We start from the raw sequence: 23,151 nt of genomic DNA, 5'->3' as shown, positions 1-23,151 counted from the left end.
TGTTGCCCAAATGGAATGTCGATTTTTTTCGGAGGGGGGGTTGTATCTGTGTGCCTGTATGTGTGCTGCCCTTGTTATTCTAACTCAGTTAATTGTTGTGTTTTGATGGACTCCAGCTCTCCCCTTGTCTCCTAGGGATTCAGTTGCATTCAGGTGAGCTTACCTGAGCACACACGAGCCCTCGCATTCCCAGGCAGTTGTTTATGGAGCTGATTCCCTGTCTGCTTCCAGCCAGTCAGTCAACCTCACAAATGTTCTTAATGACAGACACAATGTAGTACTCTTTGTTTTTTATTCCAGGCGCTCAGTGCATTTTTATTTTTTATTTTTATTTAAGTGAGCTACAAAAAGGCAGCAAAAGATCATTAATAGTTTGGGAAAAGAAACGTATTTTTAAGGTCAAACTCTGCAGGCATGCACAAAATGTCCATGTTTTCCTCATTTGACTAATGAGACTCGTTCGCTGTAAGAAGCATAGAGTATGTAAGTCAATAATTTCTAGTGAAATGGGTCAGCAGTGAAAAGAAAAATAGAATCACTTTCTGTCTGGAACACATTTTCTCACATGGAAAGAGACAATAGGGTGCATGTCTGCAGAGCCCACCTCTACAAGCGTGTTTTGTTTGTTATTTCTTCTTCGTGTAACAAGATAAGTTCAGGTCACCGTGCATACCTCGACCTAATAAATCCTCCAAACCATTTTTCACCTGCAGTAACATCTGATATGTATGTTGTCAACATAACTTCCATGTTATCGGTGTGTAATCTCTTGTGACAATGGGTGCATACTCCATCTTCTTTGTCTCCCCTCCTAATTCCAGGCTTGGGGGGGGGGGGATTATCTTACTCCCCATTGCGTGCTAGAGTACAACAAAAGTAAGTGTAGAACATGCACTCACATGCAGTTGTGAGGTTAGTATAGCTATATGCTATAATATCCCCATCACCGCACAGGAGATGACTCTGCAGTTTTGCAGCGTTTCTAGCCTGCTATTAATGAAACTGTCTCTTCTATACTTTCTTGTGGGGTATAACATTCCTCTGTCCTTGGGACCACTGGTATGAATCATATTCATAAAGTATGCTTTAAGCTTCAGCAAATTACATAGCTGGTCTCGTTGTAGTGATAGTTTAAAGGGGTTTCAGGGTGTTCGGTTTTCTTCACAGTCCAGCTGTGCTGCAGACAATAAAATAGGTGAAGTCGTTTTATTGTTATGGAAAAAGCATTTAGTGATAAAACATCTGGGCTTTGATTACAGAGCTGTTCCTGAGGCACAGCTGCTGCACTTTGGGGCTGAAAAACTGAATTACAGAATGGATTTAGACTAATCATTTTAGTTGGAGAGTGATTTGCGTCTCTTACCGGTCCCTTATGTCGTCAGCAGCTAACTTTGTGTTATAATTTTCTCACTAGTCTGCATTGCAGTTATATTTGCAATGTTTACCACCCAGCAGCAGCCTTCTCTATTCAGCACAGCATAACGAGGTGTATGTGCAAGTTTGCTTTCCTTTAATGTGTGTGTGAAGCGTAGAGACGACTTAAATGAAAGAATATCCGCAAAGAGCTGCTGCGACTAACCAAACAGATGAAAAACCTGTGCTCATCTGTGAGGGGATCAAACATTCGCTGTTATCTAGCAGTCTTGAGCCAGCGAAATACTTTAAAAAAAAAAAGATTAAAATGCTTTTATTGATGATGAAAAGATGATAGTAGAATTCTCCGAGGCAGGAACGCCTAAATATGTTTCAAGAGGTTTCATTGTTCTGAAATGATTTAGGCACTGAATAAGCCAATGAATTCTCTTTTTTTTTTTTTGTTCAGATTTCTTTGCCCAAGTCTGTTGGATCACTTTCAGGCCGTCTGTTAGTGCTGTGCCTCCTTTTTTTTATTGCTGTTCATTTTGCTCCTGAGTGCAGATTACAGCTCCGTATTTACAATCTATATTTAGTCCAAAAGGCATATTCTGCTGCCTCAAATGCATCAGAAAAAGAGAACACCAAATCCATTAATGATAGATAATGATTTGGAGCAGCCATGACAATGTCACATTTATTTTTCATTGTGGTGTTTGTGCTGATTACAGCAAAGAATGTGGGTGATTTGTTGCTTAAACATCTAGGGAACTTACTGATTTATTCTGATCTGCTTTAATTTTCCCATTAGAAAACAGAAGGGAAACCCTGTTTGATGATTTTGCTCTCTCTGTCTTTATGTGCTGCCAAAGTGTATGTTGCCAAGGTTAACAAAGCAAAGGCAAATTCCCAAAAGTATAGAAACCTCAGGCCCAGGCTTGTTCTCCGAATGATGATGTGTGTCGTCATTGCTGCCTTAGGTTATCAGTCTAGCAGAACTGAGATTCCTCTGGTGAAAATCCCCATTATGTGGAAAAAAAGGGTTAAAGTTTGTGTCATCGGGTTTTAGGACGGCCCCAGACAAATTGAGTCATACTTAAAATAAATATAACAGGGGCAGAACAAAAAGGAAATAAACTTTAGGTCAAATTAAACTATTCAGGAATTTATTTTGCGTTATTATGTCACAATATAAAATATCACTTTCTTTTCATGCTCTGCGATGTGTCCTGTGTGATTTTTGGCCTCATGAAATCGCCCGATGGGACTGTTTTGACAAACAGCAGGGAATCTGAGTGTTTGTGATGCTACAGTTGCTGCTGTAACAACTCTCTTTTCACAGGAGTAGAGCTTTTGTTCACTTTTGAAAAATCACTCTGGATAATGTGTTTCTGGCCCCTGAATCCCAGCAGTGGACCAGAGCTGCTCCTCTCCGCCCTGCCGCATGATAAGCCACTGACAGCTGGGCCGAGGCTGTAGTGTGTCACAACTCTCTCCAGCTATACTTGGGTTTCATGATTGGAGCCCTTTGCACGCTGCACCTCCTTTGTACACATTTTTCATGCACGTTCACATTCGCGTACACAAAGCATTGACCGTCTTTCCATCACTGGGCCAGCTGTCTGATTTCATAATCAGAGATGAGGCTGGCGCTGCTAAAATGTTTCATCAAGATGCTTGGCATCAGCTACAGTTTAATTGATAACGGCTTTGTCTTTGATTTCAAGCTGTTGTCTCTTTTGATTAGAGTGCTGTGATGTAGAGCAGAAACAACACCAGCTTCTTTCATTGTGATATCATCAGCATATTATTGAGGAGGGACAGAGGGGTTCAAGTTAGGGGTGCGAATACATCACGGATCGGTTGCACTGGTGATAGACAGATTAATAGATGAAGTCAGGCAGGAGTCTCTTTGGACTATATTGTTTGCAGATGAGATTGTAATTTGTAGCGAGAGTAGTGGCACGGTGGAACTGAGCCTGCAGAGGTGGAGGTATGTTCTGGAGAGAAGAGGAATGAAAAGTAGTACATGCAAGACAGAATACATATGTGTGAATGAGAGAGAGAGAGACGGATGTAACAGTGACCCTACAAGGAGTAGAAATAATAAAAGTGGATGAGTTTAAATAGGTGAGGTCAGCTATCCAAATCAGACCATGTACACGGGAGGTGAAGAAGAGCGTATTGACATGGTGGAGTGACTGGAGATGAGTGTCAGCTGTGATTTGTGATGGATAGAAGCAACAGTGAAAAGAATGGTCTGATGGTAGATATTTGGTTTAGAGACAGTGGCACTAATGAAAAGACAGGAGGCCAAGCTTTGGAAATGAGTGCATCAGAGGGACAGCTCAGGTCGAGTGGTTTGAAAACAAAGTTAGAGAGGCAAGGCTGAGATAGTTTGCACAGGTGCAAGGGAGTGATAGTGGATATATTGGACACAATATGTTGAATATGGAACCACCAGGCAGGAGGCAAAGTGGAAGACCACAGAGAAGATTCAAGGATGTAGTAGAAGGAGGACGTGCAGAGCGTTGGTGTGACAGAAGAGGATATTAGGGACAGGGTGAGGAGGAGGCAGATCACCCGAAAGAAGAAGAATAAGTTTAGTATATAAATATGCAAGGGAAATATATACAGTAGAGAGGAACTGAAGATGATACGCATTTAGACACAGATTCACTTGAGAAGGTTTTTATTTTCGCACATGGTAGGAGTGTGTCTCTGGGCTCTCGTCTCATGAAAGGTGCTGATGAAACCCTTTGGGAATTCTGATCAAGCTCCCACTCACCATCACCTCCTTTCTATAAGTGTAGCCTGATACTCAGGATATGAGGAGTCATCGTGTGGAGAAATGGATTGGGAGGTGGGGGGGTAGTCATAGGAGATGAAAGATTGAAGTGCTTTGTTGGTCCCTGTATTGGTGAGGGCAAGGCGTCAAGCTGCTTCCTGTCGCCTGTAGCGACGGCATGAATGTGCTGATGTGCACTTCACTCTCTAAACACTGCCTGTGTTGACAAGGTGTGAGAGCGCAAATGTAGTAGGTAAACTCTGCATGAATTCAGCTGGATCTACATATGAATATAAATGATTTAGAGTTTGCTATAGATTTGATTAGCCGTGAAGAAATGTTATGTAGTCAGTAAGTATCAAGCTTCTCTCCATTTCAAGGAATGTATGACAGCCTCAAACTATGGTTATTTAATTCAGACAACATTCCCGTCGCTCACTTCATCTATTCTCTTATATTTTTTTACAGAGCTGAAGGCAGTGCATATCAGTATTTTTCCACTACTGGTCAAGTAATATGTCCCACCAAAAGTTGCATTTGATATGTGAATCAATTCTTAGTTATTTGTCTTACATTGCATTTTCTAAAATTTGTTTTGGCTTATATCAGTTTGAGAAGCACAAAAATAATTCAAAGACAGCCGTGGAAATGTCCAGCACTCAGATGAACCCTTCCCCCCATTAAGAAAACTCAGGAATGTCTTGCTGCCAGAAATTAACTAGACCATGCATGGGCTTATCTTGGTTTTCCAGCACATGAGCTTGGAGTGAGGTGAAGAGTTACATATTAGCAAGAAAATGGGACAAGAGACAGAAATAAAGGCCAAAGGAAGCAAGTTGAGACAACTGAGCAGTCTGGTAAAGAGGTTGCATTTTACTGCTTATTTTTTCAGGCGACTGGCTAAAGCCACTATCCTCGCCACCAAACATTACTTCAAACGTGATCAGTGGTTAATAAGTCATATGTATGAGCAGAAAATATGGTGCGATTAAAGCTTCGAAACATCAGGTGCAGATTTCATTTCAACTTTAAAAAGAGGTGATAATGTTTTAAAGAATATTCAGTGTGAAATTTAACAAAGCAATCTGAAGGTAAGAATGACATTTCTGCTCTCTTGTAACTCCAACATTCATCTCTTGTCCTTCATGTCTAATAGTTTTCAGTCTGAGAAATATTCAGATTCATTACATCGCATTACTTTATTCCATTCCACGGGATGCCAGGTAATTGTGCTCCCTACAACACTGTGTGCTTTTATGTGGTAGCACACAACACAGTGGTCTCAGAAGAGAATAAATTTAAATGATAGTATTATGCAATGTGGTATACTCCGAATAGAGGTCTTGCAGCACAGAACTCATCCATGCAACGACAAGAGTGTATCTGACTTTGTACCAGAAGTCGGTTTTCATATCATAAGGTTCACTTTCGCCAACAAAGACTTCCAGAAGCTATTTTGACAATGATTCAAAGGCCAGAAAAAAAAAGAAAAATCCATTTGATTGCCTATATTAAATGTTGCAGGCATCCTTAGAAGTACTCTTCTTTTAACATGCCAGCAAATATTTTTGAACCCAGGGCTTGTTCTGCTGCACAGACTAATCTTCAGTCCAATATTAAAAGGAGAAGACAATAACAACACTAAGTCCTTAGACATTTTCTTCGCTCTTTTCATGAATGCAGAACAGCATGCTTATCTTTAAAATGCAGGTTTGCACAGTTCTACTCAATGGCTTCTTTTCATCCATCATAAACAAAGGGCCAACAGTTATTTAACACTTCTTTAGGAATTACCATTTCAGCTTTTTAGGGAGCATTTCGCTCCAAGGCAAACGCTTTACTACATGTGAGGATTTGCAAGTAACAACTGTGAAATGCAGCTGAAACATGTTGTTATAGCCGAAGCCAATGGAGGCCGGCCCAACAGACTCGAGAAATGCCCGGCTTTATTAGTATGGAGCGCATGAGTCTGGGGGACTGGGATGGGGTTTTTTATTCTGTGGTCTCACACTGCTGCTTTCAGCAAACAGTCCACCATTATTCGGTCTGACAAGAGAGCAAACACTGAGCATTCAAGGGTCAAGAAAAAGCACGCCCCCCCCTCTCTTTGTCAACTCCTGTCTTCCTGCATCCTTATGTTTCTTTGTTTTCCCTCCCATATTCGCACTTAGCCTTGTACCTCCTTGTTATTTTGCTACCTTTGTTCTTCTGTTCAGTCGCCAGCAGTATTTGAGAGTTGGGATACATTTTGCATATGCACCTGTAACAATGTAAGCTCAGGCAGACACATTTTCTTCTGCCTGAGGTTGAGGCTAAGATAAGCTCAAAAGGCATGTTATTCTTGTATTCTTTACAGCATGCTATTTGGAAAGGTGTTTTTTTTTAAAAAATAACTCCATGTAAACGAAACTCAAAGGCTTGCTAAAACAATTTTTGGCACCAGCTTCACTTCACGCAGCTTTTTCAGCAGGTCACAGAAGATTTGCACATCTACCTCAGCAGCTTATGCGCCATGGTGTTCATACTGTACATAATTGACTGGTAATGAGCAAAGAACTCCTGATTTGAAATCCACTGTGACCTTTACTTGTGAATGTTGAAAAAAAGCCCTGTAGTTGCTAATTCAGCCTTTTGTTGTAACTTCCCTTGCTATTGAGAGTTCAGGCTTATGCTCCGTAAACCGTGTGGCTGACTGTTAATTAAGACACTCGAGGCCACGTCCTCTTCGACAGGCTGGAATGCTATTCAAGGGCAATCAATGAATACTTTGTCTGAGCTCACCTATACAATCAAAATATACAAAGCCCTCAGAAGAGGCTTTGATACCTCTTTTGGAAAGAGATATCCTTCAGAAATGTGATGCACTTTAAATTCCCTGTGTATTAACTTTCATGGTTAAATTTCTAAACATTTGTTAAATCTTTATATATTGAAATTTATAACTTGAAATCTATGTCGATCGTGATTTTGTTACGCACTGTATTTTCATCAAATATAAGAAAAATGTAGAAAGTATTAGCCGTAAAGCCATGATAGAGGTCCTGGGCACTGGTATAGCTCACCCATATGCTGAAAGACTACTGCAGCGGCCTGGGTGTCCTCACTTTCCTGTCTGTTTTACTATCCTGTCAACATGCCTAAACACAAAAAGTACCTCTAAAACTATAGAAATAAGTCCTCACCTTGAGTGCTTGGCACAGTGCCCCATGTTGTAAAATCACAAAGTGCAGACATGCACTGCAGAGTTGGCTTCATGCTGCTTCTTAAGATTTCTGGAAATATTCTAATTGAACTAATATTTCCTCCCAAGGCTAATAGGATTGATATAAAAAGCCTGAATGTTTTCATTTGCAGTATGAGATGTCAGTGGTTTGTAAATTTTAGAAATGGTACATTTGTCTATTGTCAGGATAACTGGAAATTGGAGCTGCCCATGCAAGTCTATACTCTGAACTTGATAACTCTTTAAATGTTTTCATAAATAATTTATGAACTTACATATTTGAGAATAATAAACCTTTAAATGATGGCGATAATTTGCTAACATTTAATTTGTAAGATGGATGTTAGATTTTAATTAATTGTCAACATAACTGCCAACATATAAATGTATAAATGATCTGAATTTATACAGGCAGATTTGTGACTTTGAAACTGGAAATACAGTAGACGTTTTACGACGGATGTTTTTATTCCAAAAATGTATTCTTACCAGTTATTCTCATGTGTCTTTGTGATATCTGCACCCACAAATGACATCATTTGTGGCAGTGTGTGAAGACACTGGAGTGTGAAGAAGATTCCCAGGGAATGGGTGACCTTTCCCTACAGTCACATTGAACTGTACTTCCTCTGCCACATTTCTTTCCTGGGGATGAATAAAGGAGCCTCGTCTGAAATAGGAGCTCTGGGAATTGCTCATTGCCTTTTTACACATGCGAGTGGCTCACTGTGCAGTTTCCACAACAACCTGGTGCTGCAATTAGGAATCAAAAAGTGTAAACAGGATGACTGCTTAAAAGGATCCTTAGTGTCAAGAACAGGGTAGAAGAGAGTATTGAAATCATGATGTTAAGTGTTTTGAGTTTCATTCTGCAGATGCTGGGTAGAATTTTTTTTTAATTTTCTGATTCTTGTGAGGAGCTGATAATTTGATTCTGTTTTGATTTTGTAAAATGTTTTATGAAACTAAAAAAAATGCCTTTAAGTGTAATCCAATCATGGCCAACATAGTTATAGTTGTCACCCCATAAAGTCTCAGAGCAGAGATGTAATGCAATAAGGAGACATTAACCTTCTAAACAGCTTTAAAAAAAATCAGGATTTAGTCACTAAGGACAGGTAATTCTAACTGCTACACTTCAAATTTGGAAAGAGCTCTGAGAATTTAATCACCTTTGGGTTCAGATGTTAATCTCGAAGAACTTTCCCTACTGAGAGCAAAGCATTGCTTGCTTTAAGCCTTGCATGGCTCTCTGACCTGGCACCTTTGTACAAAAGCACCTCTCGCCTTTCTTTCAGCATTCACAAATCTTGCCCCAGAGTGACCACAGTGTGTTGGAGTGGACACAGAGGCAACAGCAGCCAGAAGGGACGCTGCTGGAGTGGCCAGATTTATGGCAGACCAGTTCCCTGAAAGTCTGTGCTTATAGAAAAGGGTTTAGGACCTGTGAAATCATAACCATTCTAAATCTTTCAAGCCATGGCCAGCTCTCCACTCGTTACTGTGCATACAAGGCTTAGGGAGATTAGACCATATCGCTCTCTCTCTCTTTCTCTACTCTGCCATGTGCTTTTTTTCTTTCAACAGGATTATTAAATCCCCTTTCCCTTAATTGGAGAGGTGAAAAGTATGCTGGTATAGTCTCACACACCATGGACCTAAAAGCAAAGGTCATTTTATAGGAGATGATTATATAACATGTTTGCTTTCCATCACAGAAATTAACCATTGAAAGAAAATTAGGTATTGATTTGTCTCTTGACTTATATGTTCTCAAAGGCGACATTGCCTCCATTATGCAAATTAATTAAAGACGATTATACTAAAATCGCTAAAACCCTGGTTTCATAAAATCGATTACACACTAGAGATAAAATAAATAGCATGATTACATCTTTGAGGACACATTGGATTCTGATGAAATTTTAACCTAGCTGTAAGATTGAGAAAGCAACCCAAATTATTCAAAGCAATTTTCAGTGTGACCATAAATATTCACCAAATGTAGCCAATTACCTCAAAGCTTGATGGCAGCCTGATCATTAGATGAGGTGTCTTGCTAATGATCCACATGTTGAATAGACAGACTGATTTACACTTACCGACATTTTTTGATGCTAATTAAAAGATGGCACGAACAGTAGTTGGGGTTTTTTTTGTTATTGTTTTTTTCTTTCTTTTTTTTGCTGCTGGTGATTTAAGAAAAATAGGACTGCATGATAATGTTTTAGAGGCACTGATTAATAGTATGAATGAATTTGGTTTAGCAAATTGCTTCAGGAGACTTTATGCCTCGCACTGCAGGTGTGGAAACATCATTTTGTTATCCACACCAGCGCAAACAAATGAAGTGTAGAAAAACATTATCTGTGCAACACTGAAGCAGAGTTTGTAGTTGGAAACATCTGCATATGAAATACATTTGAACTCATTCCTTAAATATTTATTTCTTGGCTTTTCTCCAACATATAAATGCATAAAAGTCAAATAAAATGTTATTCTGCACTTAAACATGCTCTGCCTTCAGTCTCTGATAGCTGTACAGAGCTGTGAAGTTATACTTTACAAGTTATTTCATGCATTTATTAATAAATTAAAAATAAATAAATAAATTGAAAAGCTCTTGTGGCTTTTTCTTGTAGTGGGGTCTAATTGCACTCGGAAGCTTTGAAACACAACTAACCAAAACACTTAAATTACTTTGCAGGTTTGGTGCACAATTAGTTATCGAGCTATATTTTTATTAACATTGCAGTGCTGATATGTGCAGAATGAAAGAGAAGGAGGATTGATTAGCACAGACTGTCTGTGTTGACGTTTCATGTTCCTCATGTCCCTTTTGGAGTTCCCTCAGGTCCTTTGGCTTCTGCTTCCAAAATCTGCATCTTAGATTATAAATTAGCCACGTGCATGTAAGATAGACACAGCTAGTGCTTAAATACACAGAATAAAATGCGTTATGAATATGAGTGAAAAGGTGAATGTGGCTTATAGTGTAAATTGCTCAGCAACACCTCAAAAGCACTGTATAAATGCCAGTCTATTCCATTACATGACAGTGAATTTAGAGTACATTTATTTTTAGATACATTTTGTCTTTTGAGTCTAAAAGGATTCATCAGTTAGTCCCAGTTTATCCTTCATAATCAGCGCAGTGCAACTCTGTGGGCAAAGAGCCGCCTATCTGTCTGCCTGGCTGAATCCATGGGGCACTCTGGCCTGCAATGCTTGACGGTGACCAAATAAGGGCTGACTGCAACATGTATGCAGGGAGGAGACCATTTTGTAAGTTGGCACAGTGCAGCCTTTCACATTCTTTGGCCCCACTCAAAAGGCTTCTGTCCTTCATCACGCATCCACTATGTGAACGGACAGCAGCTACATGAACTGTACAAGAGGGTTTCTCAGATGGTTCATGTATGAGGTTGGCTGTAGTTAAGTGCTTGTTTGCAGAGTCTGACAGTTATCTCTAATATTTAGAGTGACATCCACTGCCAGCGCTTAAAGGCATACTGTGAAACTAACAAAGACAGAACAAAGGCAGTTTGTCAATCTGGTGAATTCATTAAGATTATCCAGGAAAAATAAGGATAATGTGGAAATATGGTCTAATATTAAATCTAAGACTAGCCCTGCAGAGCAGACCCAAACATAAGTGATACAGATATTCACTAAATTCTGTCTCACTACTGTGAGACCTAGTTAAAGATTAACTTGGATGTTTTCCTTTGGGCCTCTTTGAAGTGGAATTAGTCCAACCCCTGCTTATCTTAATTAGAAAGAAATCTAGGGGAGTGAAGTGGTCTTCTGGAAATGAGCACCTCCACTCCCTGAAGCCCATACTAAAGCTTAACAAGACCTTGAGGAACGCTAAACTTAACGTTTTCTAATGTCATTCTGGGACTCTACCTATAATATACTCTGGTATAAACTGTGAACATAAATATTTTTCTTCTGATGTTTGAAAGTGCGGGTCAGTGCTGTGTCGTCCTCGGTCTCTTATGGATAGGGAAAGTGAATAATTAATAGAGCTTGTTCAAGTTTGTGAATAACGCTGAAGGTGAACAGGTGTTTAATGTGAGTGATCCTGAAAAAGAAGGGAAGAAAATCCTCCTTGAGGCTCGGTTTGTTGCGTAGGCACTTTTTTGAGTGTCATGTGAATACTTATGCAAAACAGAACATGAATTGGTGTGCATCTGACTATATTCTGTTCCACTCTCTAGCTGAATATTTTAGTGTGCAAATAATATGTTACCTTCATTTTCTATACCTACATAGACTCTATCTAATGTAAGGTTCAGATAAACAAATGGTGGCAGAAGACTAGCCAAAACCTCTGCTTCCATTGCTTCCGTGGAGAACAGGCGCCACAGCTCAGAGATCACACACACAGTGTTTATTGGTGGCATGAGTGACATGCTGCTGGCTTTAATCCAAATAGTGTAGGGAGGCCCTGTCATACATAGGTCACCTGTCTCCAGAAGAATAATGCGGAACACACAGGAAGCAGAAAGCCTACACTGTGGTAGACCTCAAGAATGTGTGTCAGGTTCCCATAGGATGTTGTACTGTCACTTAATAAAAGTTACGTGTTACATATGTAATATTTGATGTATTTTGCCAGCAATAGTTTTCTTTAAAAGCATGTTTTCTCTGCACACAGAATTTTATATTTTAAATGATGTTGTTTTTTGTACTGCTAGTGTACTGAGAAGCATAACAGAGCTGAACAGCTTGATTTTATTAGTTCAAATTTAATGCCACATTGACTTCCCAAACAGCTTTTCACTCAGGAATTGCCATTTGTGTCCTGAGATCAGTGATGGAAATTTTGTCATAATGTGGTGCAAATGTTTTGCACTTACCTTGTGAGCTACTTGATCTCATCATCAGCACCGGTGGCTTTGCCTACTAAAACAGAAAAGCGAGGTGTTCCACAGTGACATAGTGCCTGAGCAGACAAACAAGTGAATGCTAGCATTACAAAATGATTAAATGTTATTACACTGCCAGATAGACCTTTTGATCAATATTAGATAGCTACAATTTTCATATTTAAGTATAATTTAAACACAGAGGGAAATCCACAGTATTTGAACTTTCAAAACGTGATTCTGAATCAGAATGAGGTGAGAAACAGCCGTGCTTTGAAGTTGTGTGTCAACTAAAGGCCATTTTTTGTGTGTCAACTAGATATGCCTGTTGTCAAACAGAGAAATAAATACTCAGAGAAAATCTGCTTTCTACTCAAGGTTCACAGTTCAGTCCTTTCCATCTGGATCTGTAATTTTAAGGAACCTCAGCATCTGTCTTGATTTGTCTTCTGTCTTCTTTCGGAATTTACTGCATTCTTTATCTTCTTAACTTTAAACACCCTGTCTGGTTGAAAACATCAAAGTAAATCAGTGTGTTCATTATATTTTAATGACATAAATAATACAACGAGTTTTCTATGAGATGAGGGAAAAATAAATATTTTTTGCTACTTGTCCTCATGCATCACACTGACTTTTTATACTTTCAAGCAGTTAATGCCGCATATTGTCAAATGGGTATTTAACACATGGGTATTAAAGGCCTGGTGTTGCTCAGTGCGAGAAAACATGTACATTAACATCCAAAGTAACAGGTGCAGAGAATATTTAATATGTGCGCGCACCCACTCAAGCATGCACAGAGTCACCGAACCTCATAATGCATGCACCCTCACACATAATAAAACACCCAGGGTGAATGTATATAGGTTTTACCCTTCACAGTTAGGAAGGAAATGGACACAGCAGAGTGGTCTGCTGGACGTGACAGATTTACTGGCTGTACCGACAAGAATAGGGAGGAGTTGAGACTCTCAGTTGTGCCTAACATCTGCAAAGGCAGCACTTTAAAATCTCTGAACAATGTCCCGGTACCCTCCTGACAATTTCACTTTTATTTCACTACTTTCTGAACTGCCAAATGTTCTGTGGCTCATGCATCTCCATCTCACCATCCTCAACCATTACAGCACCAGCCAGACAATTTAACTGTGCAGTCTGGTGGATGCATTTGGATTTTTTTATTAACCTGTGTTTCATTATTTAGACTCCCAGCCATCGCACTGGAAATGACCATATTAAAATGCGTTCCTGTATGAGTCCGTGCGTGCATGTGTGCCCATTTTGGTCTGCCGGAGTTTGTGTATCTGCGTTTGATGCCTGTCTATGTGGTTCTGCTTTGAGTCTTTACGGTCAAATAGTTGCAGACATGCCCTCCAGGACTATAACGTCGCCCTTTGAGTGCAGCTTCAAAAGGCATGGATGAAAAAACCCAGTTCAGACAAGAAACAGACACCTTTTATCTTAATCAGAAATGAAGCAATTAGATGGCACAAACTGTTTTCCTTTTGCTTAAGGGCTGTGCACACCGCATACCCCTCACTGAGAGCAGGCTAGAAGTCAAAGTCAAAACCTGGGGGTATGCAAGAACCCATCCTAATAGAGGGTATTGAAATTTCTGTATCACCTCTGAATCAAAATGATGTGCCCATTTTTGGACCATTTAGTCCTGGTTAGAGTTTTTAATTCGTCTTCTTCTGTGTTTCTGTATTAGGATTTCTCAGTAGTCATTTTTGAAGAAAAAAAATAAACTTTTTCTTTTTGTAACAGGCGGCAACAAACTGAAGAACCAACAGTTCCGTCTGAACTGGGCTTGGATCTCCTTAGAGAAACAACACTACGTGGTGAACGAAGAGGCCAAGTTCCTGGAGGTGGTGCTGAAGCGTAGGGGCTACCTGGGAGAGACATCATTCATCAGTAAGCAGATTTTACATCAAGTCACTTAAAATGTCTTTAATTCATCTTAAATGTTACCAAAAAGCAATGAGAGGAGTTGAATATGTTCATCTTATCTTAACAAAAAATGTTCCCCATTTTCTGATTCTGGATATTTTCAAAATAATAAAGGAATAAATGCTGAACATGTTACATGTTTGTGCATTCTTTGGTCAACCACTGATGATTTGCTTGCTGCTTCGCTCCAGGATTAACTAAAGATTAACTCACCAAATTCCACAGAGTCTGTTGAGTTGTTTTGCAGTTAAATTCAAATACACAGGGAAGCAAACATATAGCCCTTGTTGGAAGATATTCACTTTCTCAACACCCGTTTGTTTAAGTCTGTTTACTTGAGTGTCGCAGGCCACCATATCGTCAAGCATTCACCGACTCAAAAGCCCACACGAACGCGCATTGTTATATTTCAGGACAATTGCAAAGCTGGCCTAGATAGCCAATAAGGTCACACGGGTCGTGACCTTTTACCTCTCTTTTCTGGACGGTATTTATGTTCCAGTCACACAATAGCAGAGGATGTTCCCTCAGGGACTCTGCATGCTCATGAGAAAGGTCAGCTGAAGTTAGAGCCTATGGAGAGGTGCCACTGCAAATGTTAGTCGAGGCAATCTAGTGTACAGAACTAAACGAGCAATAACTGTTAACACTGTTTTTTAAAAAAGAGCTGCTGTAAGCATTTATGAGTGGCAGGAATTCTTACAGCTGGCACTAGTAGCCTGTTTTAGTGCTGCCATTTATTCTGTCCATAAAGATGAGGTGTAATTAAATGGCCTCATGCTGAAGGTCAAACCCCATAGGATCATTTACTGTACCGTCACTGCAACTTCGTACGCTCAAGAGCCCCCAGACTAATGAAACATCTCTGAGGGGATATGCAAATTTTACTGACCTTTACAGTGTCTCACACTGCACGGCATAACTGCTCTACCTTAGGGACTCAGTGAAATAAAAATATAATATCTTTATATTATAAAGCTAAATGCCATAAAATGTATATGTTATGTAATGTTATTTTATGGCCTTTTGCGCTTATTAGAGAGGTGCAGTAGAGTGAGAAAAAGAGGAGGAGAAAACTTGCAGTGAAGATGTGATACATGTGGTAGATCAGAGTAAGAAGTAAATCTAAAACTTATTACAAGATTTAATGTAATTTTCCTGTTCACGTTGATAAGATGCAGAACAAAAGATGCAAAACTGATTGTGTGTGTGTGGTAACCCAATAGTGATCTGTCTGTGGGATGATTTTAAACAACAAAGTAAAATATTGTTTATAAGGAGGTTGGGCAAACAATCAAATAGTTGCTGTTTGCTTTGATTTTCTGGAGCACTGGTGCTGATTTATTAATGACTTCATTATCAATTAAAGAAGTTCTCCTTTGAACTTTGGATGCACTGTTTTCATTGCCTAAAGAAAACAAGGCTTGCATTATGTCCAAAATTGCTGTTGTGTTATTGGTATTGCGTGCTAAGGTTTTAAAAAACAAGTTTTCTTGTTACTGCTGCAGCATTAAGGTGGATGATAATGGACGGGAGAGGATGATGTACCTCTCCGTAGAGGGGTACAGGCAAAGCTTGCCATCGTGCTTTTATGATACCCAGAAAAAATTACAAGAACTAAAAGCAATAGTTTCTCTTACTGAATATATATCATAAATGCTTTTATTGTCTCTGTTTCCCATATCTATACATTTGCAATCTTCTCTTCTATTTTTGTCTGATCAAATAGTCCTGGACGGATTTTCTGTTTTTTTATTTCTAGCCATGAAAAATAGGTAGCCTCAAGTTCATCAGACATTTAGACAACCTTATTGACATCTCTCAACAATAACATCCATGCTGTCGCACTTGCCATTGGTTTCAATTTACAACTTTATATTTTTCGGTTAAAAATATCTATTTTTATTTTATTCATCAGTTATTCTGGTGCTTCAACATCTCTGCACTATTCCGCCTCCAGGCACACACGTAATAACAAATATCCTGTCTTAGAAAGGTAGTGTCCTTCCTTGTAACGGAAAACATAAAAAATCCCAGAGCATTCATGTCATTCTTACAGGGATCATTTATAGTTTCCTGCCTCCTCTGCTGTGATGGGGATAGCAGAGTAAAAGTAGCAAACTGTTCGGATTAACTGGCATAAGCAGGCCACCAGAGCAATGTGGCACCTCAGACTCTCTGCCTCAGTATTGTGATAAAATACCACCTGATCTTAGGTCAGTGCCTTCAAGTGAAGACAGCATATTTTATCTTGCCTAACCCTGCATGAGTGAACACTGATCTGAGGACCCAAAGGATGGGCTGCTTCATCTCTAACCAATGTGCACAGTGCAGTTCACACCAGTAAGGAGGCTACAGTGAGCCCAGCTGCTGCGAAGGCTCAGAGTGACCGCTGTGAATGGGACCAACCAATCCAGCTTGAAGGAGATTGACTTAACAGTACATCATTGTGTCTCTTTTCATACTCTTTGAATGTTGACGATATTTCAGGATCCACTAAACCTTTTTTTTCATTGTATCCACTCATTTTTCTTTCTTATTTTCATTTAAAAACACTACATGAAATTTAATTTTTCCTAATTCTATCTTGCTCAGTATTTTTAAAAAAAATCCTGTAATCTCAAAGGTTCAATTTCCAGTGATATTATGGTTTTCTGCATTTACAGCAGCTCGCAGGAATTCCTTGTTTTGTTTAGGGTTTTTTTTTTTATTTATTTATTGCCAGAACCCTGCTGTGTGTTGTGTGGCCAGTTAGCAAACACAATGGAATGGCTGTGTGACATTTCACCAGCTTCAGCGCTCCTGCTCAACAGGCTTCCAGCCAGTGTCACAGCAGTAGTGACTGTAAGCTCCATCAAACAGCTCTCATGCTGAAGGTCAGACAGTGCAAGTCAGCCTCCAACCACTTCTGCTGAGGCTGGGCTGACATGAGGGATAATGGTGTTTATTTCCACCATGATCATCTCAAAGAACGGTGGCGGGAAACTGCACCCTGGATATGGACAGATATTGTTGTGTTAGACCAACTGGGGTGTGAGATTTTCCAGGTGTTACGGGAGGTGAAAAGCAGTTTAATTGTATGTTTGTTTGGTTTTTCAGCTTTTATATAGCTATTCATAATCACATAAATATTTACATTTGTAAATGGGCATGCAGTAAACAAAGAAAAATGTTAAAATTAAACACAAAAGCCGGCAGATGGTGAGGTCATTTTTACAGAATTTTCAAATGTTAATTAACAATAACTTTGTAATGCCCTTTCTAAGGTATTGGCACAAAGGATGGCACTGCAGAAAAGGACAAAGATTTCCGGGGGAAATCTCAAAAACAGGTGCAGTTTAACCCAGGCCAGAGCAAAGCCACCTGGAAGGTCAGGATCCTGTCAGACGGGGAGTATGAAGTGTCCGAGACATTTCAGATTGTTTTGTCTGAGCCGGTGATGGCAGCCCTTGAATTCCCAGAGGTAGCTACTGTAGAGATCCTGGACCCCGATGATGGTCAGTATTGATTTTACTTCCAGAGATTCTTCCTTCCTTTCTTTCTTTTTTTGGGGGGGGCTGAACATTTTTCATTAATGTCTGATGTAACTGAGTGTTTGATATCACGTGTCTGAACATTAACGCTGATCTGTCATTTTTGCAGAGAAAAAATAATGTCGTGGTTGTCATGGTTGTGTTGATCACACCCATGATAAACTAGTTGGCCACATAGCAATGCATAATAATACGCACCCTGCCTCTGCAGGTTGGAACATGAAAAAGGAATTTCAAAAAAATAAAAAGAGAGAGCGAGATAATGCATTTACAGGATAACTAGGTAAACTAAAACTGCACAAAAGTGGTTAAAGTTGACAACACAACGCAATTTCATTGTTCTCTGACAATGACAATAAATACTTAAATGCTCAAATACTAAGCTATGCTTATGTTTAGGGGATTAATTTGGGAAATTTAAGGTCTGGAAAAAGACATCAGAGCATTTTAAATGTAGCATTTAATCTCAAGTACACTGAAATTATAGATGAACTAACTCTATCTTGAATCAAAAATGAAGATTGGCAGACAATAAAAAGTAGAAAAGTATATTCTTTCCACTAGAGATGTAACATAGTGTCAGAGGGATATGAAATAGAGATGGCCGCACTGACCTGAATGTGAAATTATCGTACTGTAAATAAGGGCGAGGCACTGCCTAAAGAACTGAACAGATGTTTCTTAAAACAGCTTGTCAGTAACAGAGATGACACGGAGAACAGCATGATACAAATGTGGATATAAATATGGATAATGTTTCTCCTCATCCCATAGGGCTTCAGCTAGTGAAAGCAAAGCATTTGCTGTCAACAGTGTAAGCTAATGATCGTGTTTAGGTGAAGCTTGTTTTTCAAAACTCGTGTCTCTGGAGGGCAATCCCCCCCTCCAGAGACACGAGAAAAAACAAGAAGAAACCCTCCAAAAAACTGACAGCTATCTATCTGCAGTTCTATTTTTGTATCTTCATGCCTTGCACAGACATCTTCTTCGTCTTCATACGCCCATGTCCATTATCATATCATTACACTGTTCATGGTTTCTAAAGTTTTAATATGTGTTTTAACCTCTGAAGGTCAAATATACTCTGCGGGCTTTTAAAACTATATTTCATGTTTCTTTTAACTGAGAGCAGAAAAATTTTATAGCCCAAGGGCACCAATTGAATCACTTGTATCGGTGAAAAATAAATAATTTCAGACCATACTGACTAAAATAGCTCAGAGGGACGAGAGGTGAAGTGCAACCGCATAATCCAATGCAACTGTTTGCATAGGAAGGGAAAGGACAGCTCAAGTTCTAATAGCTTTTCAATGTGGCCAAACATGACACTTACTGAGAAGAATACAAACCATTTGTCTGTGGATTTCATGGCCGAAATGATAAAAACTCATTACCTTGCTAAATGTCACACATGGCTAAGAGATGGAGAGAAATAGATAGAGAGATGCCCGTAAAACTTTAAAGGAAAACAAAAGGTTATACTTTCACGTCTTCTAGCCAATTTATGCGGGCTTATTATTTTCTAAACAGCTTAATTCTTCACGTAACAAATTCCATATTCATCTGCATCAGTTACCAGGTCAATAAGCAGAACTGTTTATTTATTATCCTGTGGAAGCCAATTATAGGTGAGATATTTACTGCGGATAAACAACAAATAGTGTCTGATAAAACATGATGGAAGCACCATCAGCAGAGCTGTAATGAAAGCTGTTGTTGGTCCCGGCGCACACGTCTGTCTAATGAAGGGTTTTGATGCAAATAATCAAAACCATACTTTGATATTCTGAAGCGTTTCCCCTTTCATTATCGCCAGTGCATTTTTATTTCACTTCAGATTATTCTTATCATGCTTAGATCATACATAAGAGATTTCCTCAAATCAATTCTGACGCTACTTAAATCATAACAAAACACCGTGTCAGAGTAATGATCTAATATCTTTATTGATGATTTTTTTTTTCACGCGCAGAGTCGACAGTGTTTATACCCTCCGCCGTCTACAACATAGAGGAAGACATAGGTGAGCTGCTTATCCCTGTACGCAGAAGCGGGGATGTCAGCCAGGAGCTCATGGTCATATGTTACACCCAGCAAGGTAACACAATAACTTTGTGCTGAAATGTTTGTGATAAATTGTGTCATTTCTCGAGTGAGTTAGTGCTGTCCTCCACATCAGAAGGATCCCTGTTCTCAGTACTCAGTCTGATCACCTCTTCTCGGTGAAATCTAATTTAGGCTGAGGCTGAATATCTATAAATGGCATCTTTAAAGCAGAAGATGAAGGCTGTCATATTGATAATACATCTGGAGTGCTAATGACTTTCCTCCTTGCACATCAAAAGTGGGTGCAATGTGATACTTAATGCATTAGAGGAAAAATAAAGGCCATATGCTGATCTGCTTTTAATCACTGACTTGACTAGATGAAGATCAATGTTGCATTAAAAGTTTTCATTAAAGAGTGACATTAAGTCGAAAGGCACTGCCTTCTGTTATAGCTTAGTTTGAACTTAGGTCCGTTGTTCATGAAAATCATACATAAATAATTATTTTTAATGTGACGAAAAGTACACTGTTGCGTCATTTTTCTTCCTGTAATTCTGTTTTCTGTCTGCTCAGTTTCTGCAACAGGCACCATGCCCACCACCGTGCTGTCCTACTCTGATTACATCTCCAGGCCTGAGGACCATCACAGCATCCTGCGCTTTGACAAGGGAGAGATAGAAAAATCCTGCCGCATTGTCATCATCGACGACTCCCTGTACGAAGACGAGGAGAGCTTCAATGTCACCCTCAGCATGCCCATGGGGGGCTGTCTGGGCTCCGAGTTTCCCACAGCGAGAATCACAATAATTCCTGATATGGATGATGGTAAGATTACATTACACTGGTCGTAAGTATGCAGTTGAATGCAATCCAGTCTCAAATAGTCAGTGCAGGTTAAGAAATTTGACTGCGGAATCAGTTTAAGGCAATTTCTGCCTGTTTTTCATCTTCACTTTTTCACGTCTGATTAAAGCCTAAAAAAAAGTCAGCATGAATTTGTTCCTTAACTAAGTTTTATTGTATCTTCAGTGTGTTTTTTATTTGTGGGCTTTAATTTAAAAAAATATTTGTAAATGCAAATTTTCACTGCATAAACTGATTCCAAAAGATAAATTCAAACAGATAAGCAGGTTGCAAACATGCTGGTATAGATGTGAACGTGTGTTTGATTTTTTTTTTCCCTGTATGTGTTTGTGCTTGCCTGCCAGTGTCTCATAGAGAAAGCATTTGAGTGTGCGATCCTTCTTCCTGAAGGCAAAGCCTTTATCTCATATCTGCAGGCTCAGACTGGAGGTCTGATAGTCTCCCATATCTTCCTGACGCCTCTTTGTTCCCCAACACCTGATGGCCTTATCCACACTTCTCTATCGCTCAACAATCTCCACAAGCACTGCTGTGAATTCAAGACTCTATGATGCCAGGCAGGCAACACCGCAGCTGAAAAAAAAGCAGCACATTTGCAGAAGGGTCTTCCCTTGAATGAAAATTTATCTGAAGCCATGTAATTGCAAATGTGATGTAACATTCAATTTAGAATTCTAATAGTCAGAAAACTTAGCCAACCATTTATTTTGTGTGTGGCTAAAGTTAGTTAGCTTCACTGAGATTTTTTTTACTACTTTTAGTTAGTTTCATTTCCCATTAGTGAAACCTCAAATGCGCTCAAATCCGCATGTTTTTTATGTTTGATAACAGTCCTGTCATTCACGCTGTTGACTTTAGTTTAGACAGCTTCTGAAATAATATTACCTGTGACCTCAAATGTTTAGCAGCACAGAAATATTCAGTGTTCCATTTCTCGACAATAAAAAAGTAGTAGTTTTTGTTTTAGATCATGGCCAAAAATCACTGCCAACAAGTGCATGAACCTGTGTCACGGTGACTCCAGCAGCAGTTTTCAATTCAGTTTAAAGCCTCAATCTGTGTCAAAGACTTTTTCGCCCATTCAGTTCCCAGGGTACCTGAGGCAGCCACGCTTCAAGTGTGTTTCTTTGACCTCCTTGAGGATGGAGGAAGTTACTAAATTAGAAAGTTTTTATACTGTAGCAGTGTGCGGTGTAACCTGAGAGTGAGCACTAGGCATTTTGACCTCTACTGCTTGTGGGTACTGAATCGAGACTGCCAAAACAGCTGCTGTGAGGTAGAAATTTTTAACTGTATGTACAACAGTTAGTCCTCACAGCAGCCATCCTGCTTCACAAAGGGATATTCTTTCACTGCAGCTATTGAATTACACTGTCACAGTCTTCGTGGACGTCTTTGACTCCAACAGTATGAGACATACATGTCTTAACAACCACCAGAGATTCTACCGATTGGAGATCAAGAAAGAATATATCTGTCTTTTACAGACTGTCTGAAAAAGTCTCATAATGCTGTTGCTTGTCTTTTAAATAAAAAAACAGGTTGTGTGGCAAATGAAGCAATTGGATTGTAACAGGTATCACACAGGATAAGATAAGAAAACTTAGTTTGCTTTAGAAGCGATCTCTAAAGACCAAAGTCCTCTAGTGCTGCACAGCTTATAACTGATGAACAACATGTTTGTGCTGGTGCATTACTGAAAGCTGTGAAAGGCAAATTCCTGCTTTGAAATTATCCATCTTGCGTGTGTTATCTTAGCTGTTACAAACTCATCTCTTACCTAAATAATCCTTTCTCGTATCACCAACAGAGGTCTCATTATAAAATATCCAAAAAAATAGTCACTGTGCTAATTTGACACCTGCCTTTGCCTACATTATAAGTCCTCAGTGTATTATCAAACAGAGAAAAGAAGAAAAGGATGCTCAGGGCATCATAGGATTAACTCGACTCAGACTGACAGCCAGAATTAACAGTCTGCGCTCTATCTGCTGTCATGTTCTCTTTGCCTCTGGCTTGTGACAGTCAAAATATTCTTATGCATATCAGTTGTCAGAAAGCAATGAACTCACAGTAGTGCGCCTATACAACATAATTGTATGGAGTACAGTACACAGCACACTTTTGAAGAAAGTTCCTTTGTGTTCATTTTGCTGTTATTCTTAAGATCTGGTTCTTACTGTGGAATCTTTTAGTGCCACATGCAGCGAAACATTGCCTGGAGCTGCTGTCTGACAGGTTTGCACCTTATTACAATGACACCATTACCTGACATCAGATCAACCACCTGCACATGCAAATACACACAAAAGGTGCTTATGCACATAATACGTGTAAAGTAGGCACAGCGAGTATAATTTCAGGATTAGGTACCTAATGTTACCGGCAACCACTGTATAAATGGAACGTGAAGAGCAGGGAGAAATAAGGTCATGTCGACCTTTCACTTCTGCCTGAAGGAGGTGATTATTAAATGCCTTTAATGTTGATGGAGAAGTAAATGGTAAGTAGCTC

The 23,151-nt window shown here is 39.4% G+C and overlaps 1 protein-coding gene across 1 annotated transcript in view; it reads left to right on the top strand.

Moving 5' to 3' along the window:
- frem2b (FRAS1 related extracellular matrix 2b) overlaps positions 1-23,151 on the top strand; it is a 48,754-nt gene that overhangs the window by 9,118 nt on the left and 16,485 nt on the right. Inside the window, exons 3-6 of the mRNA XM_026191459.1 lie at positions 14,009-14,155; positions 17,458-17,688; positions 19,697-19,822; positions 20,347-20,598. Coding sequence (XP_026047244.1) covers positions 14,009-14,155; positions 17,458-17,688; positions 19,697-19,822; positions 20,347-20,598 — 756 coding nt within the window. The remainder of the gene's footprint in view (positions 1-14,008; positions 14,156-17,457; positions 17,689-19,696; positions 19,823-20,346; positions 20,599-23,151) is intronic.

The sequence above is a fragment of the Astatotilapia calliptera genome, chromosome 14 (genome assembly GCF_900246225.1).
Source record: "Astatotilapia calliptera chromosome 14, fAstCal1.2, whole genome shotgun sequence".
In the NCBI taxonomy this organism is placed as follows: domain Eukaryota; kingdom Metazoa; phylum Chordata; class Actinopteri; order Cichliformes; family Cichlidae; genus Astatotilapia; species Astatotilapia calliptera.
This window is presented reverse-complemented; position numbering and strand designations above follow the sequence as displayed.